Source organism: Aedes albopictus, chromosome 3 (genome assembly GCF_035046485.1).
Source record: "Aedes albopictus strain Foshan chromosome 3, AalbF5, whole genome shotgun sequence".
Lineage (NCBI taxonomy): Eukaryota > Metazoa > Arthropoda > Insecta > Diptera > Culicidae > Aedes > Aedes albopictus.
Window position 1 is genome coordinate 437,560,743 of NC_085138.1, and position 26,633 is coordinate 437,587,375.

Genomic DNA, 26,633 nt, shown 5'->3' on the forward strand with positions numbered 1-26,633 from the left:
TGTCCCACGCGGTTAAGCATGGAAGCATGTACGCATATGGCCTCCACTTAGGATCCTATTCTACATCATTTGCGAGTTCGTGTTGGCTGGGACCTCCCTAAAAGCCCCTTGAACCCCCTAAAATGCACCTGAGACCACCTAAACGCCCTTGAGACCCCCTTAGACCTCTTGAAGCGGCTCTGAAGACCCATGAAGCACCTCTGTGACCCCATGGATCCCCTGAAACCCACATACGCGTCCCTAAGATCCCTTTAAACACCCCTGGGACACCCTGTAACACATATGAGGCTCCTTGAACCTTCTGAAACTCCCCTTCTCCTTAGAAATCCCTATACAAAACCTGAAACGCCCTTGAGACCCCCTGAAACCCTCTAAAATACCCTGGAGCCCCATCAAACCTCTCCCAAGTGACAATTCAATTTCCATAAAAGAACTTCAAAAGTAGTCTTGAAAACCTACTGTAGCGTGAGCCAGATTAGGCTTGTAACGGTTCAGTAACAGCTTGCTTAGTTCATTGTACCCTTGTGTGAAGAATTAGCCTAAGTTAAAATTCACAAATAAAAAGAAATTAAAAAAAAGTATCCTTGTAGAAAGAAAAGTTTTATACAATGGTTTTATTGTTTCATCTTAGAAATTACTTCTAGATCATCACAGAATTCATCTTCACTACCCGCCAATAATATGAAGTCGTTGCAATCAGGGTCGTGCAATTTCGAAAGGAAAACATGACGTACGACAGCTGTAGTAAATCGTTTCCCATACGAACGGACTACTGCAGGCCCCTGACACGGCCTATATCAATGCATTGGAATCATGGTAGACAGGATGTCCTGGGCGCTAGTAAATAGCGCCCACTGTCAAATGCGAAAACAACAACAATTTTTTGTTTAACGTTTGTTGTGGTTTGTTGATCAGTTTTTGGAGTCATTTTTCCCACCTGTTATGATCACAAAACACTTCAAACTCGCTTTAATATTAATGTACGGTAAGAGGAGCATGCGATTAGTTGAATAAAGCAACCCAACAAACACGCATTGTGAATGTGATTTCGTGTGTGGCTCACAACATCAAACAAAAGCTGCGTTTGTTGATTACACGCTCATTTCAATTTGCACGAATATGAGTATAAGGCAGTTAGATGTTGGCTACGATATATTTCATTGATGCCAGGGGCCTGGACTACTGTGATGCTTCATCTCTCACCCAGCAACACACTCGTTCACTGCTGCTACAGAAATAAGTGTGTATGAAACATGGAATGATACACTTGGATTTTCGTTTCATTTATGAGTCATTGAAACACTTCAACATGTTAAAAACACTATTTAAACCACATTTTTCAATAGTGGTGCACGCCAATAGAATGATAATTATGTTTTATGAAAGATGATAACAAATTCGACCACTAAAATCCAATTAATCGGCGCCCGTGACCATTGAGAGACTAGCGCGCACCAGTGAGACACTAATGCTCTGCCGGGTGAAGCACAAGCAATGCGACCGGGTGGGAGACTACCGAGTACTACAATGAGCGGAAACGTTTTTTAAACGAAACGAGTCATTAGAAAAATGTATGAAACACTTGAAGTGACTCATTCAAATGTTGCATGAAAGTGTATCATTGAAACGAAATTGTAAGCCCCTGGTTGCAATACTCAGTATTGCAGCACCCAAAAAGTTTTGCATCATCCAAAATTAGGAGGAAAAATGGAGTAAACCTACAACCTAGGTTGTGGGTACGAGTTACATTTTCAAAGACAATAAGGGGGGTCATAAGTAATTTGTGCCTCAAAACCTGAAATAATCATATTTTAGGGTGATGCAAAACTTTTTAGGGTGCTGCAACATTCAGTATTCAGTAAGTTGCCCTACACCTATACGAAAAACAAAAATTTCGAAGAATGCCAAGTCTTACCTCCTAAATCAGTTGTTTTGAACTCCCAGAAGCTACGTTCAAAATTTGAGCAAAATCGGTTGAGCCTAAGGGTGCGCTCAAAACGCTTGAAGTTTGTATGGGAAAACCAAGGGGAATGACATATCCTTTTCAAACCGGAATATCCGCATTTATCCGTTTCTAACCGTCGCTAACCGTTGCTAAGCGAGCTGCTAAGTGAGCAGAAGTTAGACGCGGTTAACGACGGTTAGAAACGGATAGATGCGGATATTCCGGTTAGAAAAGGATATGTCATTCCCCTTGGGGAAAACTTGGCCAAATGTATGCAGAAATTTTAAGTTTTCGAATTTAGCCGCTAGCTGTCGCTGTAAGTATTCAATAATCAAACCCTTTGGTATTATTGTAGGTGACTATATGCCAAACAACTTTGTCGAAGACCGCAAAGTGATCCAACGTCTGTGAAAAAAGATATACCCTAGGTAAAGTGAGGATAAACTTTATTGTTGTTTTTCCAATACATACATGTAAAGGAATAATATCAATAATGAAATCTCAATACTTTGCCTCACTTTGTCTAGGGTATAAATTTTTTCACAGACGTTGAATGTTGAATGTTTACAGCGCCACCTAGCGGCTAAATATGAAAACTTTAAATTTTTGCATACATTTGGCCAAGTTTCCTATACATACTTCAAGCGTTTTGAGCGCCCCCTTAGGCTCAACCGATTTTGCTCAAATTTTGAACGTAGTTTCTGGGAGTCCAAAACAACTGATTTGGGAGGTAAGACTCGGTATTTTTCGAAATTTTTGTTTTTCATAAAAGTGTGGGCCACCCTAGTATTCAGGTATCAGTAGGTCGGCTCCAGAGGCATGTTTTCCTCCATTTGGGAAATTTGTGCCATAAACACATTCAGTATTAGTGTTGCAATATGCGATTCCATATTTTTGGCGGGTAGTGTAAATCGCTTTCACGCTGAGACGACTCTGAGACCCTCTTAATCACCACTGAGACCTCCTGATTCCTCAAGAAATCCCCTGGGACCCCTTGAATAGCTCAGACCTCCTGGTACCACAATCAAACCTCCCTTTGCTCGTCCCCTGGCCGCCATCATCAAGATCCCTTCCAGGAATTTCTTCAGGAATACCTCTAAAAAATCCTCCATAAATTCCTCCAAGACACACCGTGTAATCCTTCAGAAATTACTCCAAAAATTCCTCCGGGAATTCTTCAAAAGCTGCACCAGGAATTCATTGAACAATTTATCTAGGAAATCCTCAAAAATTACTTGGGCAGCATCTATTTATTACGTAACGCTAAAATCGACATTTTTTAACCCTCCTCCTTCTTCTTCTTCTTCTTCTTTATGGCTCGACGTTCGCATAGGAACTTGGCCTGCCTCTTTTCAACTTAGTGCAGCACTTCCACAGTTATTAATTGAAGGGCTTTCTTTGCCTGCCATTGCATGAATTTGTATATTGTGAGGCAAGTACAATGATACATTATGCCCAGGGAGTCGATAAAATTTTCCCGACCGGAACGGGAATCGAACCCTCCGTCTCTGGATTGGCGATCCATAGCCTTAACCACTAGGCTAACTGGAGACCCCTCTCCCCCTCCGTAACGCTTTTTTGTATCAAAATCCTAAAACTTTTGTATGGGCCGTACCGCTCGACCGTACTCTTGAGGAGTTACACCAGGGATTACTCCTGGAATTACTCCAAGAATTTATCGCGGGTTGCTCCGAGAAATTCTCCAGGGATTTTTTTTTTCTAATAATTTTCAAGAAAAATCTCCAGGAAATCTCCAGAAATTGTTCCAGAAGTGCCTACAGGAATCCGCCCTGGAAATCCTCCAAGAATTCCTTCAGGAATTCCTCCAAGCATTCTTTCATAAATTCTTCCAAGAATTTCTCCAGGAATTCCTCCAAGATTTTCTCCAAAAAATCCTCCAAAAATATCCATCAGGGATTCCTCCAAGACTTTCGCCAAAAAATCCCATAAAGATTCCCAGAAAAGCATCAAGAATTTCTGCCAATAATTTAAAAAAAAATCCTCCAGAAACTCCTCCAGAAATTCCGCCATGAATACCTCCAGGATCCTTCAGGAAACCTTTAGAAAATACTCCTGGGATTACTCTAAGAAAGACTTCAGGGATTTCCTCAGAAAATCCTCCGAAAATTTCTTAAGGAATTACGCCAAAAACTCCTCCCGAATCTACTTCAGGAACTCCTTCTGGAATTAGTCCGGGAATTCCTCCTAGAGCTCCTTCAGGGATTCTCTAGGAATTCCTTAATAAATTCTGTTTAGAATTATAACAGGAAATCCTTCAGAAATTCCACCAGAAATTACTCCGGAATAGACGTGTGCGCCGAAGCAGTTTTCAGCGGCGGCGGCGGTTATAGTCGTTTGAAGCAGTGGCGGCGGCGACGTTGGCGCCACGCCGTTCGCCCCAATCGGCGGCGGCGGCGGCGGCGTAATCGGCGTGACCATATTTTTTAGTGAAATGTTAAAAAACGATAAAAAACAATAATTTATTTCCTGTACTTAAGTACAATTTTCATCTATTATGCGTGAAAGTGTAAACGCTTGTGTAAAAGTATGTACATCACAGATTTCAATTAAAAACTATCCTTGCAAGAATTATGCTATAAGTTTTAGAGAAAATCCTTGAGCATGTTGACCAGGATATTTATAAAAGGATTCCTCTCGATAGAAATTCACAACGTCGCACTTCTCTTCTTGGGATATTTTTTTTCTAAAACTCATTTTAGCCCTTTTGTGACGGAGCGCAAAAATGGAAATCTCCATACAAATGGCTCAACTTTGGCTTTCCAGAACTCTTGAATTTCCCAACAAAACAACAATTATTTTACCTCATTTGAAAGAACTACTCTTTATCTTTCGATTTCTAGCTTTAACCTTTAACTATCTAGATAAATCGGAAATTAAAATTATGCGACAGACAAAACATTTTCATGTTTTACGGTTTTTGTCCACTTTTTGTTTACCTTATTGTAGTAAATTGCACAGGCAACGTAAACAAAAGTTTGTTTACGCACAAACAAGTATAAGTAATGGCTGAATCATTGAAACAGTTTACATCACATAAAACAAAGTCTAAACAGATGAAAAAAATATGCAAAACTGGTACCGCTCAACAGCACAATTGTGCTGGTTCGTCACGAATGGGTTAGATCAGTGCTGTCATGGTAAAATCTGATTTTTTTTGGAGTTCTGTTTGGATTCTTTTCACGAATTCCTCGAAGGATTCTATCATGCATTCCTCCAGAAAAACTCTCAAAAGGTTCTTCTGGAAGTTCCTCCAGGGGGCATCCTGGAAGATCCTCGAATATTCCTCCATGTTTGGGATCGCAAACTTCTCTAGAGATTTATAGAATCCTTCCTTCATGGATTCTTTCAGAATTTGTTTTTCCAGTGACCCTTAAAAAACCCTCCAAAGATGCTTCCATAAGTTCCTTAATAAATCACTTCAGGATTTATTTCTTGACGTTTCTCCAGGAATATCTCAAGAATATCTCTTCTTGGAATTACTGCACAGCATTCTCCAGGACATTTCTTTTGCGATTCCTTTATGAATACTTCACAAGTTCTTCTAGGAAAATTGTATCAGGGAGTTTTATTCACTAATATCATGCAGACATTGTGCAAGATTTTTTATTAAGAATCCAGAAGTATGTTCAGGAGTCCTTCCAGGGTTTGTTCCAAATCATCCTTTCACAATTCATTCGGGATTTATTCAAGGATTTTTTGGTACCTTTGTCTACAATTTCTTCATGAATTCCAGTTGAATTGCTTTCAAGGATTCCTCCAGAAACTTCTTCGTGATTTAATTCAGAAAATTCCATCTCAGGAGTTTTTTTTTCTTACCCTGTTGGGGAAATTAAACCACTGCGTCCAATTAATTGAACTTCTGTGGTGAATCTAAGGAGCTCCTTCAAGAACTTTTCCAGGAGCTTCTCCAACGATTAAATCTCATCAGGAAATTTTTAAACATTTCTATAGAAATTCTTTCAGATAACCCTCCAAGAATGACTCCTATATGTTTTATGAAATTTCATAAAATACTTCTGTAAATATCTGTGGTGTAACATCTCAAAGAATTCCCGGAGGAATTTCCAAATGAATCCCAGGAAATATTTCTGAAAGATCCGCAGGAGGCATTCCAAAGAGAAACCTTCTAGGCATTTCTTCGGTAACCCCTGACGATATTTTCCAAGGGATTCCTTGAAAGAAAATCATTGAAAAATGTTTGAGGTAATCTCTTTCTGGCATTCATGAAAAATCATTGAACTACTGAAGGAGTCTTAAGTGATATTTCAGATGGAATTCTTTATTAGGTTTTAGATGGAATCCATGAAGGAATTTCTGAAAGAGTCATTGGAGGAATTTTTGAATTAATTGTTTATCTAATTCCTGAAGATTATGTGAAAGAATCTCAAGGAATTTTCAGAAATAATTCTAGAAGGAGTTGCCAAAGAAATTTCTGGAAACTCTCCCTCAGAAACCCTTGGTGGAATTCCAGTTAGAAAAAATCCAAGACAAATCTTTTAGCAAAATTCATGGAGGATGTCCGGATAGAATTCCCGAACGAGTTCATGAACATAGTTTAAAAAGAACCCTGAAAAAGTGTCAGGAGAATAACTCTAACTTCGGCAAAGGTTCCTAAAAATTTCCAAAGGAATATAGGGTGACAATGGGTATTATCGAAAGGTTCATTCTTTTCGTCACAGGAGGTTTTTGTCTGCCAAATTTCCTGAAACTTGGCCATATAATTCAGCATAGTTGGGAATGATTTGAGACCAACTCTGAGTTCAATAGGTTTAAAAAAAAACAAAGACGAAGAGAACAAAGCGGCCGAGAATAGGTAATTTCCCCTATGTAAAACTTTCTAAGAATTGTTATTGAAAAGTTTTCTTAATTTCTTAAAGAATCTTAATGGTATCCTTGGAAGAATTGCAGGAGGAATTACTGGTGAAATACGTGAACTAGGGTATTGTACCATATGGGCAGGTGTACCTATTTTGGGCACTTGCCTCTATTACCAAGTCAATTTCAAACCGATTGATTTGAATTTTTGTACAGAGTTAGATACTGTAGGTGCCTAGCTCTATACAAAAATTCAAATAAATCGGTTTTAAATTGACTTAGTTATAGAGGCAAGTACCCAAAAGGTACACCTGCCCAAGTGGTACAAGACCCTATATGATTTTTTTTTTCAGAAATCGCTGAAAGAATATCTACTGGAATCACAAAACAAAATCATGGAAGAATTTCTGAAGAATGTCCTGGAGACACTCCATAAAGAAATTTATAGAAGAAGCCCTAAAAGAATTTTCAGAGTATCCGATAGAGGCATTCCTCAAGGAACCCTGGGATTGGGTGTAAATAACTTCTGGAGTTATTTCTGAAGGACGAACGTCCATAAGTTACGCCTCGCTTTGAGGAGCGTTTGAGGTTCCGAAGAATGTAATAATTTCAGAGGAGTCCTACACACTTAAATTCAGAAATTGATCTCGGTAAGCGGTTTACCGAAAATCCAACAGCGAAAATATTTACTGATTCTCGGTAAAAATTTTACCGCGATTTCGGTAAACCGTTACCGAGTCTCGGTGAACTTTGCCGAGATCTCGGTAAAAAGTTGGATTACCGAGATCTCGGCAAAGTTTCAACGACATCTCGGTAAAACTTTTACCGAGATTCAGAAAAAAATATTACCGGATTCTCGGCTGTTGGATTCTCGGCAATCCGTTTGCTGAGGTCGGCGAATTAATTTAAGTGTGTATACAAAAAGTGTACCATATAAGGAAGAGGGAGGGGGTATGGTACTGAAAATGGACATTTTTGCGTGACCTTATCGATGGAATTTCTTCATAGAAATTCTTTGGAAAATTTATGGAGGAACTTAAAACATCTCTAAAAAATAATTCTGAAGGAACATTAGATTTTTTTTTTTTTGAAGAATTCTTGAAGAAATTCCTGAAAGTATTCTGGACTTTTTATTTTCAAAAAATAAAACGCTGTTAGATTGTTAGGAATCCATGGGTGGTTTTCTGAAAGAATTCCTGGAGAAATTTTCTGAAATAATCCATGGGGGAGTTTCTTAAGCATGGAGTTTTTTAGAAGAACTCATGGTGAAATTTCTGGAGGGTCCTCTAGGAATTTCTGAAGATTGAATGGAATATATGCCTTCAAGAATGTCATTCGTAAATTGCCATGAAAATCTTCCAAGAGATAAACAAAGAATATGTAGGAGGAAGGAGGATGTGTTTGTGAACCTTATTAGATAACCGCAAAGAATTTTGTTGATAATTCGTTATGGTGCACAAAAGAAACTCGCTTTGTACTTAAAATAGGATAGTTGAGGATCTTCAAAATATTGCTGTTAGAAATCACTAAAGTAAATCACATAAAAATGTTACAAAAGATAGACAAGAAGAACTTCAGAAAAATACATATGCAAAAGAAAAAAACAATAGAAACTGTTTAAAAATTGATATTAGGTTTAAATAGGTGATTTGTGAAGTGTTGGCGAAAAACAACATTGTCAAGCAGACGTGCATTTCTACAGCGAATGTTTGTGTTTGATGTCCTGTCGGGCCACGTCGACTGCGCAGACATACTTGAGAAGCTTCGATTCAATGCCCCGTCCCGAGAAACTCGTCAGCCAGATTTTTTTCGCCGTTCGTTTCACCGCACTACATACGGAATGAACAACCCTCTAGACGTTTGTTGTACACGCTTCAATGAAGTAGCCTCAATGTTTGACTTTGGAATTTCGAAGAATGTTTTTAAGTTAAGAATTAGTAGATAAGTTAATTTTGTCTGTGCGATATTTTTATTATGTCGAAGATAAATAAAAAAAAATAAATAAATAAATAAAAAATTTCTCATCGGCGCGGGAAATTTTGTTCGGCGGCGTGGAAAAATATGAACAGCGGCGCGCCGAGTCAATTTAACTGGCGGCGGCGGCGTGGAAAAATCGTCGGCGACGGCGGCGCGGCGCGGCGGCGCACACGTCTACTCCGGAAATTCTTTCAGGAAGTCCTCTAGAAATTCCTTTTATAATGACTTCATTTCCCCAAGAATTTCACCAGGGGTCCCTCTAAGACTTCTGCCAAGAGTTCCTCCAAGAATGCCTTCAGGAACTTCGCCAGAAATACTTCCACGGAATTTTTCAATATATTCCTTCAACAATCCTTCCAAAAAATCCTCAAGATATTCCTTCATGCAGACCTCCAAGATTCTTCAGGAAACCTCCAGAAATTGCACAAGAAAATACTTCCAGGACAACTCTGGGGATTCCTCCAGGGATTCCTTTAAGGATTTCTGTAGGATCTGCTCCGAGACTTCTTTCAAGAATTTCTCCAGGAATTACTCCAAGAATTCTGTTAGGAATTCCTCCAAAAACCCCACCAGGAATATTTCCAAGAATTCCTCCAAAAATTACTCCAAAAATTCCTCCAGGATTTTTTCCAAGAATTTCTCCAGAAATTCCTGTAAGGCTTATGCTAAGAATTCTTCCAAGAATCCGTCCAGGAATTTCTCCAGAAATTCTTTAAAGTATTGCTATAGGAACTCTAATAAGAATTTCTCCTAAACCTGCCCAATTCAGGGTATTCCTTTATAAACTCCTCTAGGAATACCTCCAGGGAATTTGTTGGAGGAATTCTTGGCGGATATCTTGGAGGTATTCCTGGGGAGATTTCTGTATGTAGGTACTTCAGGAAGCATTTCTGGAGGATTTCCTGGTATAATTCCGAACAGAATTTATTCAGGAAAATTTTTGGTTAAAATACATAACAAATAACAAAAATAACTTACCTCATTCAGCCCATTCACGGTAGGATCACACTGCAAATCCACCCCATGGAAGTCACTCTTCTCCAGCTGACGCTTGACAATACTCGTGAAAGCCGCACAACCCTGCGTAGTTCCAATCAGATTTGTAAAGTAATCACAAGACGTCGATCCACCGTACATCGAGAACAAGTTGGTGAATCCCACGCAACCGCCGGAAGCTCTTCTCGGATCCTCTGCAGCTTGGATAGATTCCACCGGATATACGCGATAGGTACACTTCTTGAGCACTTTACATCTGGCTACTTTTGTCGGATCTTCTATACGGCATGCCACATCGAAATCTTGGGCAAACGCTGATAAAACTAACGTCGCTAGTAGGACAATCACTGAAAACCTCCGCAACATTTCTGGTAATGTCTTCCTCGAATCACTTACAGTTAGGCATTGCCCTAATTTGGTGTTTGCATTTCGTTTATATATTTATAAATTCTGGCAAGGTAGGAGGACTTAACATGACTTACGATAGGGCACGTGCTTCAAACGCATTTCATAGGACCCGTTAACAAGGCTGTGATAAGCGGAACAGCAAAGGTTGACTCAATATGTTTGGAACGTTGTATTTTATTTCAATAACTTAGCCTAGCAACAACTTAAAAACTACCGTCTTCCAAGACCGGATAATAAACCTCCCGCCCCAGCAGCTGCATCTGTATTCGTAACTGCTCCCGCGTCTGCCCCTCCACCGACTGCAGCAGCAGCACCGGCAGCGGCCGCAGCAGTAGCGACGGCTCCGCCACCACCACCTCCAGTCAGGCCTGTAACTAAACCGGCAGCTCCAGCAGCACCCGCAACTGCTCCTCCAGCGCCGGCACCTCCTCCTCCCAGTAGGTTCAGACCAAGAAGCCTATCTAGCAGCTCCAATACTGCCTTCAGCAGCTTCTCCAAAAGTCCCATCTGCCGCTGCATTTGGTCTATCTGTCCTAGGGTGCCACCAATTGCATCGTCATGTAGCAGCAATTTTGCCAGAAGATTATTTACTTCACCGACAATTCCTCCCAAGGCTAGCTGTAGATCCCTGGTAAGGTCGTTGACCAGTGCAAGCGTACCCTCCAATTGGGTGTTGGCCAACAATTCTAGCAAAGCGGATGTTTGATTGTTTGCAATGAGTATACTTGTGATATTCAAACACAAATCCGAATCACCATGATGGTGATGGTGACCTGAACAATTGAAATTATTGTGACAGCTGCCAGGGTTCAAAAATGGGAACGGAATTGGGATGGGGACCTGGTTGCAACCCCCGTTCACAGCACCGGTCAACGTGCACGAGTTCTGATCACAGTTGACCTGAACAACCGGTTGGCAAGTATTGCTGCACAGATCGAAAGCCAGCCCGGCAGGGCACTGGAACTGATTTGGTCTGAAATGGTAAAATACGTTAACTGCTTTTCCTTGAATCTCGCTTCGCTTGGTCGCTTACACTCCATTGTTGCAAGAGTAGAAACTGGAGCAGTCCCTTGTATCGCGGACGTAACCCTTGAAGTTGCACGTACCGCCAGGGCCCACAGGGGGTGGCACAATCGGGGGTCCAACAGGGGGTCCCACCGGGAACGCGTGACTAGTTTCGCATTTTTTGAGCAACGCGATTAGCAATTTGAAAAGTGGAAACCGACCTTTCGCACATACTCCCGCCGTATCATCCCGATCCAGTTGAATTGTCGCTCCAAGCAGTTGCTGGTTATCGATCACGTTCACCGCATTCTGGACCAGTGAGTACAAATTGTTCACCCCGCTGTCCAATGGGCAATTCTGAAATGAAATGAAATGGAATGATCGTTAGAAATTGAAGACATTTTCTAGAATTTAACCGATGACCTACCAACACCGCAGGAAGCGGAACGTCGAGCAGGATTTTCTGTCGGCTCAGGCCATGTCCAATCAGATTCTGCACCACGGACGCTTGCAGTGCGCATCCCTCCAACGGTATGGTGACTAGATCAACCACCTCGCTCAGCACGTTCACCACGCAAGGTTCTATGTTGATGCTCTGGATGACGACGGAAATAACGTATCCGCTGCCAATTTCCTCCCTCAGCAAGGCAAGAAAATCGGAGTAGTCTTCCTGTTGAAAAGAATTCGATTTATTTTGTTACTTTTAATATCTCCCAGCACAGAATGATTCCGTTCTGCTTTGTTATCATTCGATCTTATACCTCTCAAAAGTATAACAATAATAAACATTACAAACTGTATAAATGCTTGGATCTCTTGTTTCAAGTAGGATTGAAATGGGAATAGTTCCCCAAGAATCGAAACAAAAATGAGCTATTGGATTGTCTCAAAAGTGAACTAAATGTTAATCCTCTGAATCCTAATCTAATCTCTGTTGTACTCTAGCACGTCACAATAAGATAGAGCCTAATATGCCATTTTACTTATTATATTAAGGTTTCTACTCTCCAAAAACCAATAGAGCGGAGCCAACCGCTTAGCAATTCAGCAATGACGTTATCGGTTCTATAACATTTACCCGAAAACCATTTACCCGAAAGACATTTCCCGAATGACATTTCCCGAATGACATTTCCCCAAACGTCATTTACCCGAATGCAACAAATATCCGAATGCGACATTTACCCGAATGCGACATTTACCCGAATACGGCACTTACCCGAATACGACACTTACCCGAAAAATGAAAGAATGAGTGGACTTGATCACCATATGACTTGTCAGTAATAAATATGTTAAGGCCCGGTGTCATTCAGCCGGCTTTCGTTAGACCTAATAATCGTCATGCTGAGTGATCAACAAGCACTCTGGTGGAGGAATAACTGATAGTCAGAATGCAATTTTAATCAGAGGATTATTTAAATATTTTGTTCACTAACACTAACCTAACACTAACCCGAATCATTCAGGAGATCGCCCAAAAAGTGTTCACTGGGGACAATTTATTAGAAGTAGATGGAACTTAATTAGTTAGAAAAAGGTAATCCTTGGGGTAATCTGTAACAACGTTGTGTTTTTTAGTGTAGAATTAGCAATTAGTTAAAATACACTAAAAAACGTTGTGTTTTATGAACAAGAAAGGTTTGCGGAAACGTAAGAAACAAATGCAATGCATTTTAGAAGACTGTGACGAAAGGAAAAGCTGCAGATTCAAACAGTTTGCCTGATATGCAGTGTGCATATCGGATGGCCGAAGACGATGTACGTGTCTATTCAAATATGGATCCTGTAGAGTTGAGTATGCTTATCTAATCGCCCTTTTTTGAAACTCAGGTGTTCTTTTAAAAGTTGCTTGAATCTCAAATCATATTTCAATAATTATTTCCCTTCTCTTTGTCATTGGCTGTTCTCTGGAGCAGTAAAATGCTGTTGCATTTTGGTTTTGAAGTTTTGATTTGAGAATTCCCTTTCTTTCTAGCTATGACTGTTCTTTCGAAGTTATTATGGAAGCCATAAGCAGTTTAATCTGAAATGTTCCCTTTTTTCAAATGATGACTGTTCTTTCAAATAGACAAATAACTATACCCATACAAAGTTCGTTTTCATCATAATTCTTTTGGTATCGAGTACTTCCCCCGACCTTGTCAACTAACTGACTTTTTGATGAGTAAGAATGACCGATGAAACGTCCAGCCATTCGGCCACAAATCATTCAGGCCGAAAGTCATGAGGATGAATGCTTAATTGTCACCAAGCGGTTTGGTATAAATTGAGCGAATATGTTGACTTTTTCATTACCAAGCTATAACATTTTCTCAACACAGGCTGCTTTGAGCTACTTATAGACACTTATATACAGGTCACAAACTGGCATCCATACTGCAAGCTTTCCCAACTTTTTCTAATATTTTCCTTCTTTTTAAAATAGGCTGTTCTTTCGAATTCGCAGTGTCCAACCATGTACTGTTGCTGAGTTGGTCGGTCAAACTGCTAATTTCTTCCTTCTTTTCATCAGAGGCTACTTTTCCGAGTTAGATGTTATATGGTTTATTTTCAGACAAACTTGTAATTCCATGGGAGATTTGTCCTTCTTGGAATAATGGCCTATTCGGGGTTATGGCTTTCAGGTCTTGGCATTCGGGGTAATGGGATAGAGTTTCTTCTACAGAAATAGTGCCCAAGTAACCATTAGCACTATATTTCGCCTTGTTAGTCTAACAGGGCTATTATACGGCCAATATACAGCAGGTCAGTTGTACACTACCACTGTATTAGTACGCAAGGCGAATAAAAGTGCCATATGGTTACTTGGTTGTGACCCTCACTGAGTTGTTTGGTGGCCAAACTATTTCCAATCCTTCGGAAATTTTTCCTTCTTCTCTTCAATGGCTTCGAATTTTACTGCTGCATATTTTATTGGCGTTCGAACTACTTACTGTATATGAGTTTTGACCTTCTTTCGGTTGTAGGATGTTATTTTAAATTACACTCTTACAAGATAAACTAATGGACTCCAAATCTACATCTAAGATTGTTTCCTTCATTCAATAACAGGATTCTGTTTGGTGAACAAACATCTAACTTTTTAATTAAAGATTTTTTTCTAATGATGTGTTGGTTTTCCTAGGGCTGTTCTCTAATCTATTTGGTCTAATGATCATTCGACCTACAAACAGAGATTTCCCCTTCTTTAAATCATAAACTGTTCTTTGCTGGTCGAAAGAACAGCTTATGAATCAAAGAAGGGTAAATCTCTAGAGAGAATACTAACAGCGTTAACACAAACAATAGTAAGCTGCAGTGATTAGTTTTATTCAGGTATTTGCCCTGTGAATTCCTATCGCGCATCATTTCAGAGAAAATTTAATAAAATGTGTTCTTGATGAACTTGACATTCAAAATTCTTGTCTGAGCCGCAATACAAAAAATACATGTAATTTTTACATTGAACAAAATAAATTAGCTTTATTCACAAAATGATTTGTGCAGAGTAAAACATTACTCGGGTAAATGTCGTATTCGGGTAAGTGTCGCATTCGGGTAAATGTCGCATTCGGGTAAATGTCGTATTCGGGTAAATGTCGCATTCGGGTATTTGGCATTCGGGTATATGTTACATTCGGGTCAATGGTTTTCGGGTAAATGTCTTTCGGGTAAATGGTTTTCGGGTAAATGTTATAGAACCGACGTTATCAACCCTACAAACCCTACAATCTTACAATAATGAGGAAAGAGATCAAATAATAAGAAGAAACTTTCCCAAAGGTACCATGTATCTGAAACTAATGGTTTAGGCACAAAAATTTCCTTTTTTCTGGAAAAATCTCGGGAAGAATTCTTATAATATTTCATGGAGGTACACCACTTAGAATTACCGGAGGAGTCCTAGCCAGAATAGCTGGAAGAACCGCAGGAAGAATTGCTTGAGAAATCCCAGCTGGAGTTCCTGGAGGTAGGCTAAAACAAGTTCCTGGAAGAATCCCATGAGGAATTTCTCGAGGAATTCCTGGCTAAGATCTCTGAAGGAATTCTTGGAGAAATCGACGGAAAAACTCCCAGGAAGATTATTTTGAATAATCTCACCAAGAATTTCTAAAGAAATCCCAGAGAAATCCCTAGAAGAATTCCGGGAGGTATCATAGCAATAATTTCTAGCTTGACGAACATCTGCAAGGATTTCTAGTGAAACCTCATCAGAACTGCCTGGAGAAATCCAAAGAGAAGTTCATTGAAGTAATATCTCGAAGAATTCATAAAGGAATACCTAGAAAAATCCCTGGAAGAATCGATAGAGGTATTTCTAAATAAACCGCAGGAGCAAATATATTGGTTAACGCAAAAACATCTCAGAATGATGTGTCTTGAAAAACTACGAAATTTGAGGTGTCGCATGATGGCGTTTCGTTTACATTGAAAAAATGGAACCCGGAACCGCTAGAATCAATACAGTACGTCGGTTCCAATATGTCCAGAAGTATTTCATACAACCAATAATGCACATATAATAGGTTGATAAACAGTCAAACTTTTTTGTGAGAAAAAAAAACTCCCTATCCCACACGGAAAAGAATCCTGCGGTAAAAAATACCATAACAGGGGGTTAAATTAAGCGCAACCTACCTACAATTTTCAGCAGACAACAATGTCTGATCACGTCAACTACATATGCAGTTGATTTTACTATATTTCAATTAAAAGGCTTTTTTGTTATTTTTACCATGTTTGTAGTATTTTGAAATCCTTGTATTTTACTACAAAAACAGTCAACTTAACAGCATTTGGAACTTGGTGCATAGTAAGTTTAACTACATTCGGTATTGTTTATAATATATGGTAGTGCAGTCGTTTTGTATGACAATTTAGTACAACATTAAAGCCCCAAGTCTAGAACACTGGATTCACTGCTGTTTCTATACAATGTCAGAAAAAACTGTGCCCTAAATAATTTCCGATTTTATGTTTAACGGTTAGGAACAGCAGCACAAGCCTATGTTACGACTTCCGGCTTCAATTTAATACTAAACTGATGCATTTTTATATAAGAATAAACTATTTTTTAGAATAGAGTTGAAATGTGATTAGACCGATTAGATGTTTTCTTTTATTTGTCAATCTGTATTTCCTACACAGATTTTGTTATACTATTCACATACTCTACTCGAAATATTTGACGACGATTTTCTCTTTTTCGTTGCGGCTCAGAATGTCGTGCTGCAGCTCGGTCGTCACGGAAGTTGTCAGCAGGCGTTGCTTCAAGGGAATCTGGTGAAGTTTTACTCTTCTTGGTGCAGCTGCTGGAGCCCTTTGAGGTGCTTAAGAATGAGAATCGTATAAACAACGGAACTTAATTTCCATTCAGAAATCCGCTTTTCAAGTTCCGAATTATTGTCCTCCTCTGCAAAAAAAATAAGAGGGGGAACTTAGCACTTGATTTATTGTATTAACAAACAAATTACTGGCTTACCTTCATTCATTTCAAGGTCAGTCAGTGTATCATCCACATTAACGCCAAGTTTCTCCGCTAATTCCAAAAAAAAAACTTATTTTAAATTGACCGATTTTACTAAATGAAAACTTGAAATGAGGCAAAAGCGTCTGAACATGAAAACAATTTGTTTACAAATGGCGCGCTGTCAAGCATCGGCTAGCGCTGAGTAAAATTTACCATGTTTATGGTAAATTTCAACGCAAAATGTAGTCAGCTGAAAACTGTCGGTACAACACTCTTATTTCAACCACAAACATGGTAAAACAGAACAACAGTGAAGAAAAGTTCTTGAGGTTTGAAAAAAACGTGGTCATATTTACCGCAAACATGGTATTATACCATAAATAAAGCATTCTTATTTTAACTACATAAAATAGTAAGGAATACTATAGGTTTTTTGAGGAACCATAGTATTTTTGACAACAACTCGATTGTTTTGACTTATATTGTTGTTATTTTTAATGGATATAACCATAGTCAACTCGAACATTTGTGGCTAGTCATATTTACTATAAGATTTTTTTTCCGTGCATGAGCGATGATAATATCAAAACCCACACAGGAAACCACTAAGCACTTTTCTGAGCATTTTAACGGTCATTGAACAGCTTTCCAGTGCTTAACGCTTAATGCGGTTGATTACCTGCGTCAGCACCACGCTAATGCTGAGTACAAAAAGCGAGATTTTTTCAACGTGTTGTACAAAATACAACAGCGCGATCGTTCGAGGGTTAAGGCGAAACAGGATGCATTTCCTGATGATTTTTTTTTGGTTATTGATTTCTTATTAAATAACGAAGCAATATTTTCAAAACCGGTTTTCGTACACATGTAGAGTATGGATCAAGGTATCTTCTGATTTTTTTTTGTGGTAGAAAATGTTTTCCATTTTTGTAGAAACCATTTTTTTGTGAAATTTTGTTCAAAAATGGTTTTGCAAAAACGACAAGCTTTTATCACCACAAAAAAAATCAGAAGATACCTTGATCCATACTCTACATGTGTACGAAAACCGGTTTTGAAAATATTGCTTCGTTATTTATTAAAAAATCATAAAGCAAAAAGTGAGGAAATGCTTCCAGTTTCGCCTTCAGAGCTCTATCCACTTATCCACGAGCGGTAATGGCGGCGGTGGGCAACACTAACCGATTCGGATTTTCACGTTTCTTGGGGGAAAGTCAAAGTCGTTGCATTCTCTAACTCACTCTTTCACTCACCGCTTAGTGGCGCCAACCGATTGCGATCCCCAAGAAACGTCCGAATTCTAATCGGTTAGATGTTTAGAGTGTTTGGGAGTTTCCGTTTTTTTTTTGTTTTTTTTCTGATTTTTTGGGGTTTTTCGGCTTTGCAAAACTAGTGTCGCTTCCCCTGAGCATTCCTAATGCTTATAGGAATGATAAACAGTATGAACTAAAATAGGCCCTGCATGTCTATATAAATCCTACAAGCTGTAAAGAAGTTTATCAGTGCTGTCACAAGGCTTGGAGTACGAGGTTTATATCAATCAAAATTAATTTCGACGAAAACAGACTCAAGTCGGTTATGATCAATACATTTTAACAAAAATGTTTGAAAATTTTTGAATAATTTTTATGTCACTTTTGTTGTGGAACTGGACACTTTTGGCGAGATTCAATTTAATTTCGTGTTCCAGAAATTGTTGAACTTTTCCAACATTTGGACGCGACGGCAGAACACCAAAATCTACCACTAGTGTGTTTCTTCGAACACCACTCATTGTAACCGATACGAAGCACGGGAGAAGTTCTGAATACGTCCGAACGCTGCGAATAACGGCTGTCAACTGTTACAAGCAATTGTGGTGATGCCAGACACGATTGTCATAGTTTATCAGTCCTAAGATTAATTCCAGCTCATCATTTCCCTCCTCTGCTGTAACGTTTCCCGAGCATTTATATACTGCTTCTCCTGCATCTCTTCCTGCAATCCTCACCACCAAGGTTACCGTCGAGATATCCCAATGTACTGTTTTTGTTGAATGGAAGCATGTATGCTGCTTCAATTATTTTGTTTTGCATGGTTTAAATACCAGTTTGATCACACTGATTCTATGGTGCATTGGTGGAACAGGTGGAAAACGCAATGGACTTGGACCTTCGATTAGGAACCCAGGGGACAACAGCTACAATCTGGATTAAGCAGCAAAAAGCAATTAGCCTTCACTGTAAAATATGGATGCCATAAGAATACCTAATATAAATTGATCATGCTTATTATGACCTAATTACAGGGTGCGTGCGATATTTTTGCACTAAATCATATCGTTATCATAAAACACGTTTTAAAAATAATTCGACAATAGATCTATACTAAATACGCGAACAATTGTGATTATTTCAATGATTTAGGAAGAAAAAAGTGGTCCTAATATCGATAACCTTTTTTTAACGATCCTGAGAACCGCTGCAAGTCCGTTTTTGTGTTGTTCTCTATTTTTTGGTCAACAATTGTGTTATTTTAGGTAAAACTAGAATATTTTTTTGTACGAGGAGCTCCAATGGTATCAGCGTTATGTGTGCCGTTCAAAAAATATCCCATAAATTTGAGAAAGAGGTTTCTAGAAGACGAAAATGCGAACAACTTGAGTATAAATATATGGAGCAGCTGCATACTATCTGCATTTTCTCAGCAGTCAAGAACGCTATGAAGCTGATTTTTTCAGTGTATTTGGGGGATTCCATAGGCTTGCTATCTACAAAAAACTACATCGCTGGAATGGAAGATAGCGGAGAAATAACTGGAAGAAGTCGGAAATTCTAATTTGAGCAATGGTATTTTACTAGGGCTGCTCAAACATTTATGAGAAAATTTAAAACTAAAATATCCTAAATCTGACCACCTCAATTTGCTGTTTTAGACTCCCATAAGCTACAGCATAAATTTGAGCTGAATTGATAAGGTCTTAGCTATCGCTCGACTAGTCTGAAGTTTATATGGTAAAACTGGTACAAATATGTGCAGGAATGGCATAGTTTTAGTTTTCTGCAACTAGATGGCACTGGAAGCGTTCAATAACCCTTATTATAGGGAATTCTATGCGGAACATCTTTGTTGAAAACCGCTAAGTGATCCGATGCTTGCTAAAAAAAAGTTGTACCCTAGTCTTAGTGTATCGAAAAATCAACCAGTTTTTATTGATGCTATTCGATAATGTGTTAAAATCACCACGTCAAAATTATTTAAATTATAATTTTTGAAGCATATCTGTATCATTACTTACGTCTCGTGTATCATTATCGGGCTTTTAAACATTACATTTTACTGATTTCGCCTTATTTACACAACAAATAGTAGAACCCGAAATGTTATTGGGCGCGCTACACAGCAAATAATTTTGTAATTTCCAGGCGCGTAATTTCTGGCAATGTGTTCATATTTAAACGCAATTTCATTCGGTTACATCGTTTTCCAACATTTATCACACTCACCATGTACACCCTAGTTGGCACCGGAAAGTGTCAACAAACCCATTCCAGCAGATACCTAGAAGCAGTATCATATTAATCACCTTCCTTGTAACTCGGTGAAATAGCCGAGAGGTAAGGGATATGCCTCACAATCAGCGGATCAGTGTACGAATCCAAGCCAATTTTTTACTTATATATGAATCATCTATCGATCCGGTTCTAGCGATTGCTAGACCCACTTTCAAGCTACGGCGGCTAATTTGTTGTGTGGAAAGGATGTAATTTGTACATCACCTTTACGACGCAAGTGATGTGCAGCGAAAGAGATGTGATTTCACAAGAATTTTTTTGCTGTGTAGTGTAAAACATAGGATCTGAAAATATTTTCTCATATCACCACGTTTATGATTATTAATGGTTTTATATTTTTCACAGTTTACTAGAAATATGGTGCATTTGATGATGTGGGATTTATATTTTTATTGCAACCCTTTGATGAAATATTCCTGTTTGAAGGTTAGTGCAAAATTACCGCATGCACCCTGTACAGAAGATAAAATTATGAAAAGTACAGAAAAATCGTTAAATGATGCAGACTGGAATCAATCCATGATCGTCGAGATCACTGAGCTCGTGTCCAACCCACATGGATGGATATCGACGCTTGAAAATATGTATAAATATGTATATCTGCGTCATAGAGCGATCTTATGAAATTCATTATAATCGTTATGAATTATTTCAAGGCCATTATACTATTCTTATGGCTTAGGGCTGAAACAGAACAGGATATAAATATATTTTTTTTCTTCTCACTTTTGATAACTCTTGCACCAGAAGCTCGGTGCAAAATTTTGAAGTTGGCCGTATATCAGCCAAATGATTCGTAAAAAGTGGCTTTTGAGTAGCTCTATTAGAGGATATAGAACCAATAAGCTCTATTACCCAGGTTCTATAATCGACTATAGAACCGACTTAATGCCATTTTTACGTCTTAATAGGTCAATTTGGATGTCAACAAGTCGAAGGTTACACTTGACTCCCGACAAACTCACAAAATGTGGGTTCTTCCTTCGGAAGGGAAGTAAAGCGTGGGTCCCGAGATGAACTAGCCTAGGGCTAAAAATCTCGTTAATACAGATAAAAAAAAAAGTCGAAGGTTGCCCCACTCGTCACTCCACTATGCACTTCATTTATCCCACAACTTGATACAGCATAGCTGCTGTAAGTATGAACCCTGTTCATACTGCATATGGAGACAACTATATTGTTGCTCTTGTAAACTCGATTACCTATACTCAAACGTGTTCTTGAAGACCTTTAAACAGTCATTGAACTCGCCACTTGATTGAAAATGCTTCAATAGATCACTGTTTACCCTTGCAGATTCGATTTCTTATACTCCAGAAATTTTATGGATACCCTCAGACAGTTTGTGAACTTATAATTTAGTTGAATATGTATATATGTTTGCGCATAAGTCAGCATAAAACTTATTGATATTTAACACAGCGAGAGATTACTAGTAACACTTGCAAATACAAACTACATTAATAAGACTTCATGGAAAATCTGAACGGCTATTGAACAAATAAATTGACAAAACATATCTGTTTGAATGTCAGTACGAACTTCGTTCATAATTATTTAAAGGATCATTAATTACCCTAGACAGGGATGGGATCATTCATTTGCAATCACTTACATTCATTTGCTGTTATTTCGCTTCAGAAACACCGTAGCAAAAATCAATGTATGGAAAACTTTTTCATTTTTGTTTTACCTGAAACTTTGTAGAACACTGTACTAGCGTAGCAACAATAATTAAGTCAACAGAAGGCAGTAAACGCAACTCTCCACGACGTGAATGTAATTAACGTCGGCAAACTTGCAAATAAAACTACAAGGTTAAATTTATCCATACATTGTTTTTCGATAACATGCTTCTGAACTGAGATAATAGCAAGTGAATGTAACTCTCTGTAAATGAACCTAGATTCGAAGATATATATTCTAGAGAGATCTTGGGACTTTAATCAGTCATAGCGTTCGCCATTTGAGGAAATACAGTTGCATGAGACTGTGTGAACATAAACTTTTCCCACAATACTTCAAATAAACACTATTCTAGTGATACATACAACTTTTTCATTAAAAAGCGACAGATCAATGTTTCCATGTGCAAATTCGATAATTTATCCTCAAGAGAGTTCTTGGATACCCATCCATTCAAATAGTGTTTCTTTACAATGTACCTCCACTTAAAAGAACTTACTTAACTGCATTCTGCTCATATAAACGTTCAAGTATATGAGAAAATTACAATAATTCACCGTTAATCGCCCCTAGTACCAAGTATATACCTGGTTAATCTGCGACAGTCCCGGATCGCACTGCAAATCCACACCCCGGTACCCGCTCTTCTGCAGCTGCTTCTTCACTGTTTCCACAAGCGTTTGTCGCCCCTTACAACTGTTGATAAGGTTTCCAAAATACCCGCACGAACTCGGACCCCCGTAGAGGGCAAACAATTTATTATGACTACTCAAGCTATTGATCAGTCCACCACCAAAAGTCACACTTTGCGCCGTTTCCACCGGATGCACTTCATACAGGCACTGTCGCAACACGTCGCATTCTTTCACCACTTGCGGATCGCCAATTCGGCACACCACGGCATATTTTCCTTCACAGAGCGCGACCCCCACTATCGACAGAAATATCACCACCGTGCTGCAATGGTCCATCATCATCTCGTCCTGTGCATTATTTTGCGCTCTCTTCTCGTGCGTCGATACCGACCAATCCCGCTCCCATGTACTAGCGGGCATCGACTTCCGCAGGGTGTTTTTATAAGCGCGAATCAATCGCACGTGCTCGCCCAATTGAGCAGGAACTTGCAGGGCGTCACAAAGAATACCGTTTTTCGGCGACTCAAGTCAGGTGTCCCACTGATAGTATGGCGTACAATGGCGATTGCGGGGTCATACGCATTGCTATTTACAGTTCATTGTGCTGACGAAAAAAACCGTATTGCAATTTCTCACGTCAATTTATCGTTATCGAGTTTTGCTGGTTCCGAAAACATGTATATTTAGGTACCAAAGTTGTTTTAGTGATGCTTAGTGTAAAGGACAATGAGAATAAGTTTAACCGATATGTTGGGAATACATTCAAAACAAAGTACGCCAATTGCTTTTCTTGGTAGTTGAAGGTTTTCAGTGGACTGTTGAACCAGGGCCGCGCTGCTTTGAAGCACGCGGACTTAGGGTGGCCCACACCAAAAATTCCAAATCTTATCTCCTAAATCAGTTTTTTTTTTTGACTCCCAGAAGTTTGTATGGGAAATTTTGGCCAAACGTATGCGGAAATCTGAAGTTTTCGATTTTTTCCGCTTGGTTGCGCTGTACGCGGTATTCTTGTAGGTGGCTATAAACCAAACAATTTTATCGAAGACAGCAAAGTGATGCAACGCCTGATAAAAAAACTTTTACCCTAGGTAAAGTGAGGCGAAACATTATTGTTGTCTTCCAGAACATGATTCTGCGTCTCAACGAGCACTTGATACAACAAATTGGTGTTGCAAAGCTCAGTAGTTCCCATGCTTGAGTTACGGGTCATGCTGATTTCGTGGAAGATGTGAATGCTTTTTGGACTCTGGATCTCAAGGAGCACTTAAGGAGCGATGACGTAGCCTTTTAGGGGGAGGGGGGAGTCTGAGATTGTGCCATGTATTAGGTGTGGAAAAATATGCTACGAGGGGGCAGGGAAAGTAAAAAATCAGCCAAATATGATATATCATTTATGGACGCTCCCTTATAGCAAAAAAGTGGTGTGTACAGCTCAGAGGTTTGGCCATGCCAATTTCTCAAGAATCTAAAGTGCCATAAGAAAGTAAGAATGGTTTTCAGATTCTGCGTTTCAAGATACAATTATTACAATGAAGAGGCGTTGCAAAAGTCAGTAGTTCTCAAGATGGGGTCACGGGTCATGCTGATTTTGCAAGAATCGAAAGTCCAAGGAGGTGAGGATGCTTCTAAGATTCTGCGTCTCAAGGAGCGCATAATACAATAAGTTGGAGTTGCAGAGCTCAGTGTTTCCTAAGCTTGAATCACGGGCCATGCTAATTTAGCCAATTTCCTAGGAGAAGTTGAGAATGCTTTTTGGATTCTTATATTTTTGATCTTGATCTCAAGAAGCACTAATTGCAATAAAGTGGTGTTGTAAAGCTCAGAAGTTTCCAAGCTGGGGTCACGGACCTTACAAATTTCTAAAAAGCCGAAAATCATAGGAGTCCTCTTACAATGGAGGAGTGTTACAAAGCTTAGAGGTTTCCAAGCTGAGGTAACGATCTATTTGGCGTATACTTTTTGGGTATTTTTGTGTTTGTGTTTTTGTGTTTGCTTTCTATTTCCAACGTTTCGATCCATATTCGAAACATATAGTTGTTTTTGATCCCCGAAAAGACTGAAACGCCACAAAAATACCCAAAAAATCTACCAAACAGTCGTCGTCAAAGCTGTTAATTTGGCGTATAGTAATCTAGTATGGGTCTGCTCATAAACCACGTAGCCCCATTTTGGCCATTCAGATGCTTCTCGTCCTTCTGAAGCGTCAATGAGATCTCCTGAAACTTCTAGAAATCGCCTTCTGAGAACCTCCCCTGACAACCAGGAGTCGCATAAGAAACCACGTTGTGATAGCGTTCAGCCAACCCCCAAGATCTTTTGCTAAATCCAGTGACCAAACCGTATTTTAGTTCGACTTTAGTCCGATCAAACACCGTCATATAAAACCACTTGACCACGATCTAATCCAACAACCATATATGATATGCGCCACCATAAGAGCTGTAACCCTTTCAGACCTGATGTCCCAAAATTCAAAAGTTTTTATAAATTGACCAGTTGATTTTTATCGAGCCCTGAAGAAGGTCCGATCCGAGGACCGAAACGTCGGCGAAGATAAGAAATAATCAACGCTAAAACCAAAGACTGCATAAGCCGAAATCCGAAATTGTAAAGAAACCACGTTGTACATCGTATAAAGTACTATTTTTAGTCACTATCGCATATATGTACGGCTGACTGACAAATTTCATCGCAAATGATGTTATTTTTTGAACTTATTACGATGTATCAGGCAAGGATGGGAACACTCACTTGCAGAGAGTTACACTCACTTGCTGTTTTCTCAGTTCAGAAGCGTGCAATCAAGAAAAGATGTATGGACGACTTTTACCTAGTAATTTTGCCTAAAAGTTTGCCGAATAAAGTAGGGGTCGCACACGCATACCGAAGTCGTGAGGGAGCTTAGAAGGCAACTCTCCACGAGGTGAATGTAAATTACACTCACCTCGTGGAGAGTCGCTTTCACAGCTAGGTCACGACTTTGGTATGCGTGTGCGACTCCTACTCTCTTCGGCAAACTTTTAGACAAAACCACAAGGTAAAAGTCGTCCATACATTGTTTTTTGATTGCACGCTTCTGAGCTGAGAAAATAGCAAGTGAGTGTAAATCTTTAAAAGTGAGTGTTCCCATCCCTGGTATCAGGTAAAGTCATATAAGAATACAAATAAACTTTTATATGATATGAGCACACCGTAGTAGATGATATTCTGATGTTTTATTGCGATGAGCTTTACTTACTTACTGCGAGCGAACTCGCAAACTGTCAAATGAATTCGCATAATTGCGTACTGCGATGATTATACGACTTCGATTAGTACTTTTCTTGTTGTGTCAGTTTACCTCGCATTGGTGTATGGATGAAATCGCATAAAAGTACAAATAAACTCGTTGAAGTGTGCACACAAACTCGCATATGCTAGAAGCGTTTATGTTGATTTGATATGTGATAACAATTAAAGATTTTCTGTTGCACTGTGGATGCAGTGGCAAAAGCTGCAAGAAAGTGAACAGCCATAATTATGGTTGCAAAGTCATCATTATTTGTTTTGTTGTCTTGACAATCAACAATGGGAGGTGCTAGCCAGAGAGGGACAGTGAAAACTGTACGGGAAATCGTTTTTAGCCTGCCAAACATTCACAGCGCAAGTGAACCAAGTGCATTCCAACAAACACTGAGGTGAGTTAGAATATCATGATAATTAATCAGCTTGTTTCGTAAGTAGCGTATGCAGGCCCGGACTTAAGGGGGGGCAATGGGGGCAAGTGCCCCGGGCCCCCCGGTTAAGGGCCCCCCCCCCCCCAAGAACCCTGAAGCACTATATATTTCCTTCAACAAAACCATATAAATGCACTTCAATAGAAGATTATATTTTATACATTTCCTAAAGTAGATATAGTTGGGTTCTTTAAGGTTATCCAGATTATTTCATAGTCTAAACTTTTGCATGAAAATGCAAACTTTCATATTTTTTATAATTTTACATCATTATCTTACGTTTCATAATGTTTGGAGCAAAAATATTTTGCTCATTCGATTAAGTAAAAAAAAACAACATTTTATTTGCTTAGCAATCCAACTGTAGATTTGAAGTGTATTTTCCAGAATGACTATTATGAGGGGCCGGATTTAATGCTTAGT

At 39.1% G+C, this 26,633-nt stretch overlaps 1 protein-coding gene across 1 annotated transcript; it reads right to left on the minus strand.

Annotated features, from left to right (window-relative positions):
- Nucleotides 1–10,372: 10,372 nt before the first annotated feature.
- On the minus strand, nt 10,373–23,101 carry LOC109426009 (uncharacterized). The gene is made up of 4 exons (XM_019701435.3): nt 22,447–23,101; nt 11,595–11,837; nt 11,196–11,524; nt 10,373–11,135 (listed from the first exon to the last, which is right to left on the minus strand). Exons 1-4 carry the CDS (start codon nt 22,912–22,914, stop codon nt 10,373–10,375), a joined length of 1,803 nt encoding a protein of 600 aa, XP_019556980.2. The 5' UTR covers nt 22,915–23,101.
- Between the last annotated feature and the right edge of the window lie 3,532 nt (nt 23,102–26,633).

Coding starts and splice junctions, on each gene's coding strand:
- LOC109426009 (XM_019701435.3), bottom strand. CDS start 22,914: ATGCCCGCTAGTACATGGGAGCGGGATTGGTCGGTATCGACGCACGAG. Junction 11,838..22,446: donor GACTGTCGCAGATTAACCAG/GTATATACTTGG, acceptor TCTTTTCAACAG/GAAGACTACTCCGATTTTCT. Junction 11,136..11,195: donor TACTCTTGCAACAATGGAGT/GTAAGCGACCAA, acceptor TTACCATTTCAG/ACCAAATCAGTTCCAGTGCC.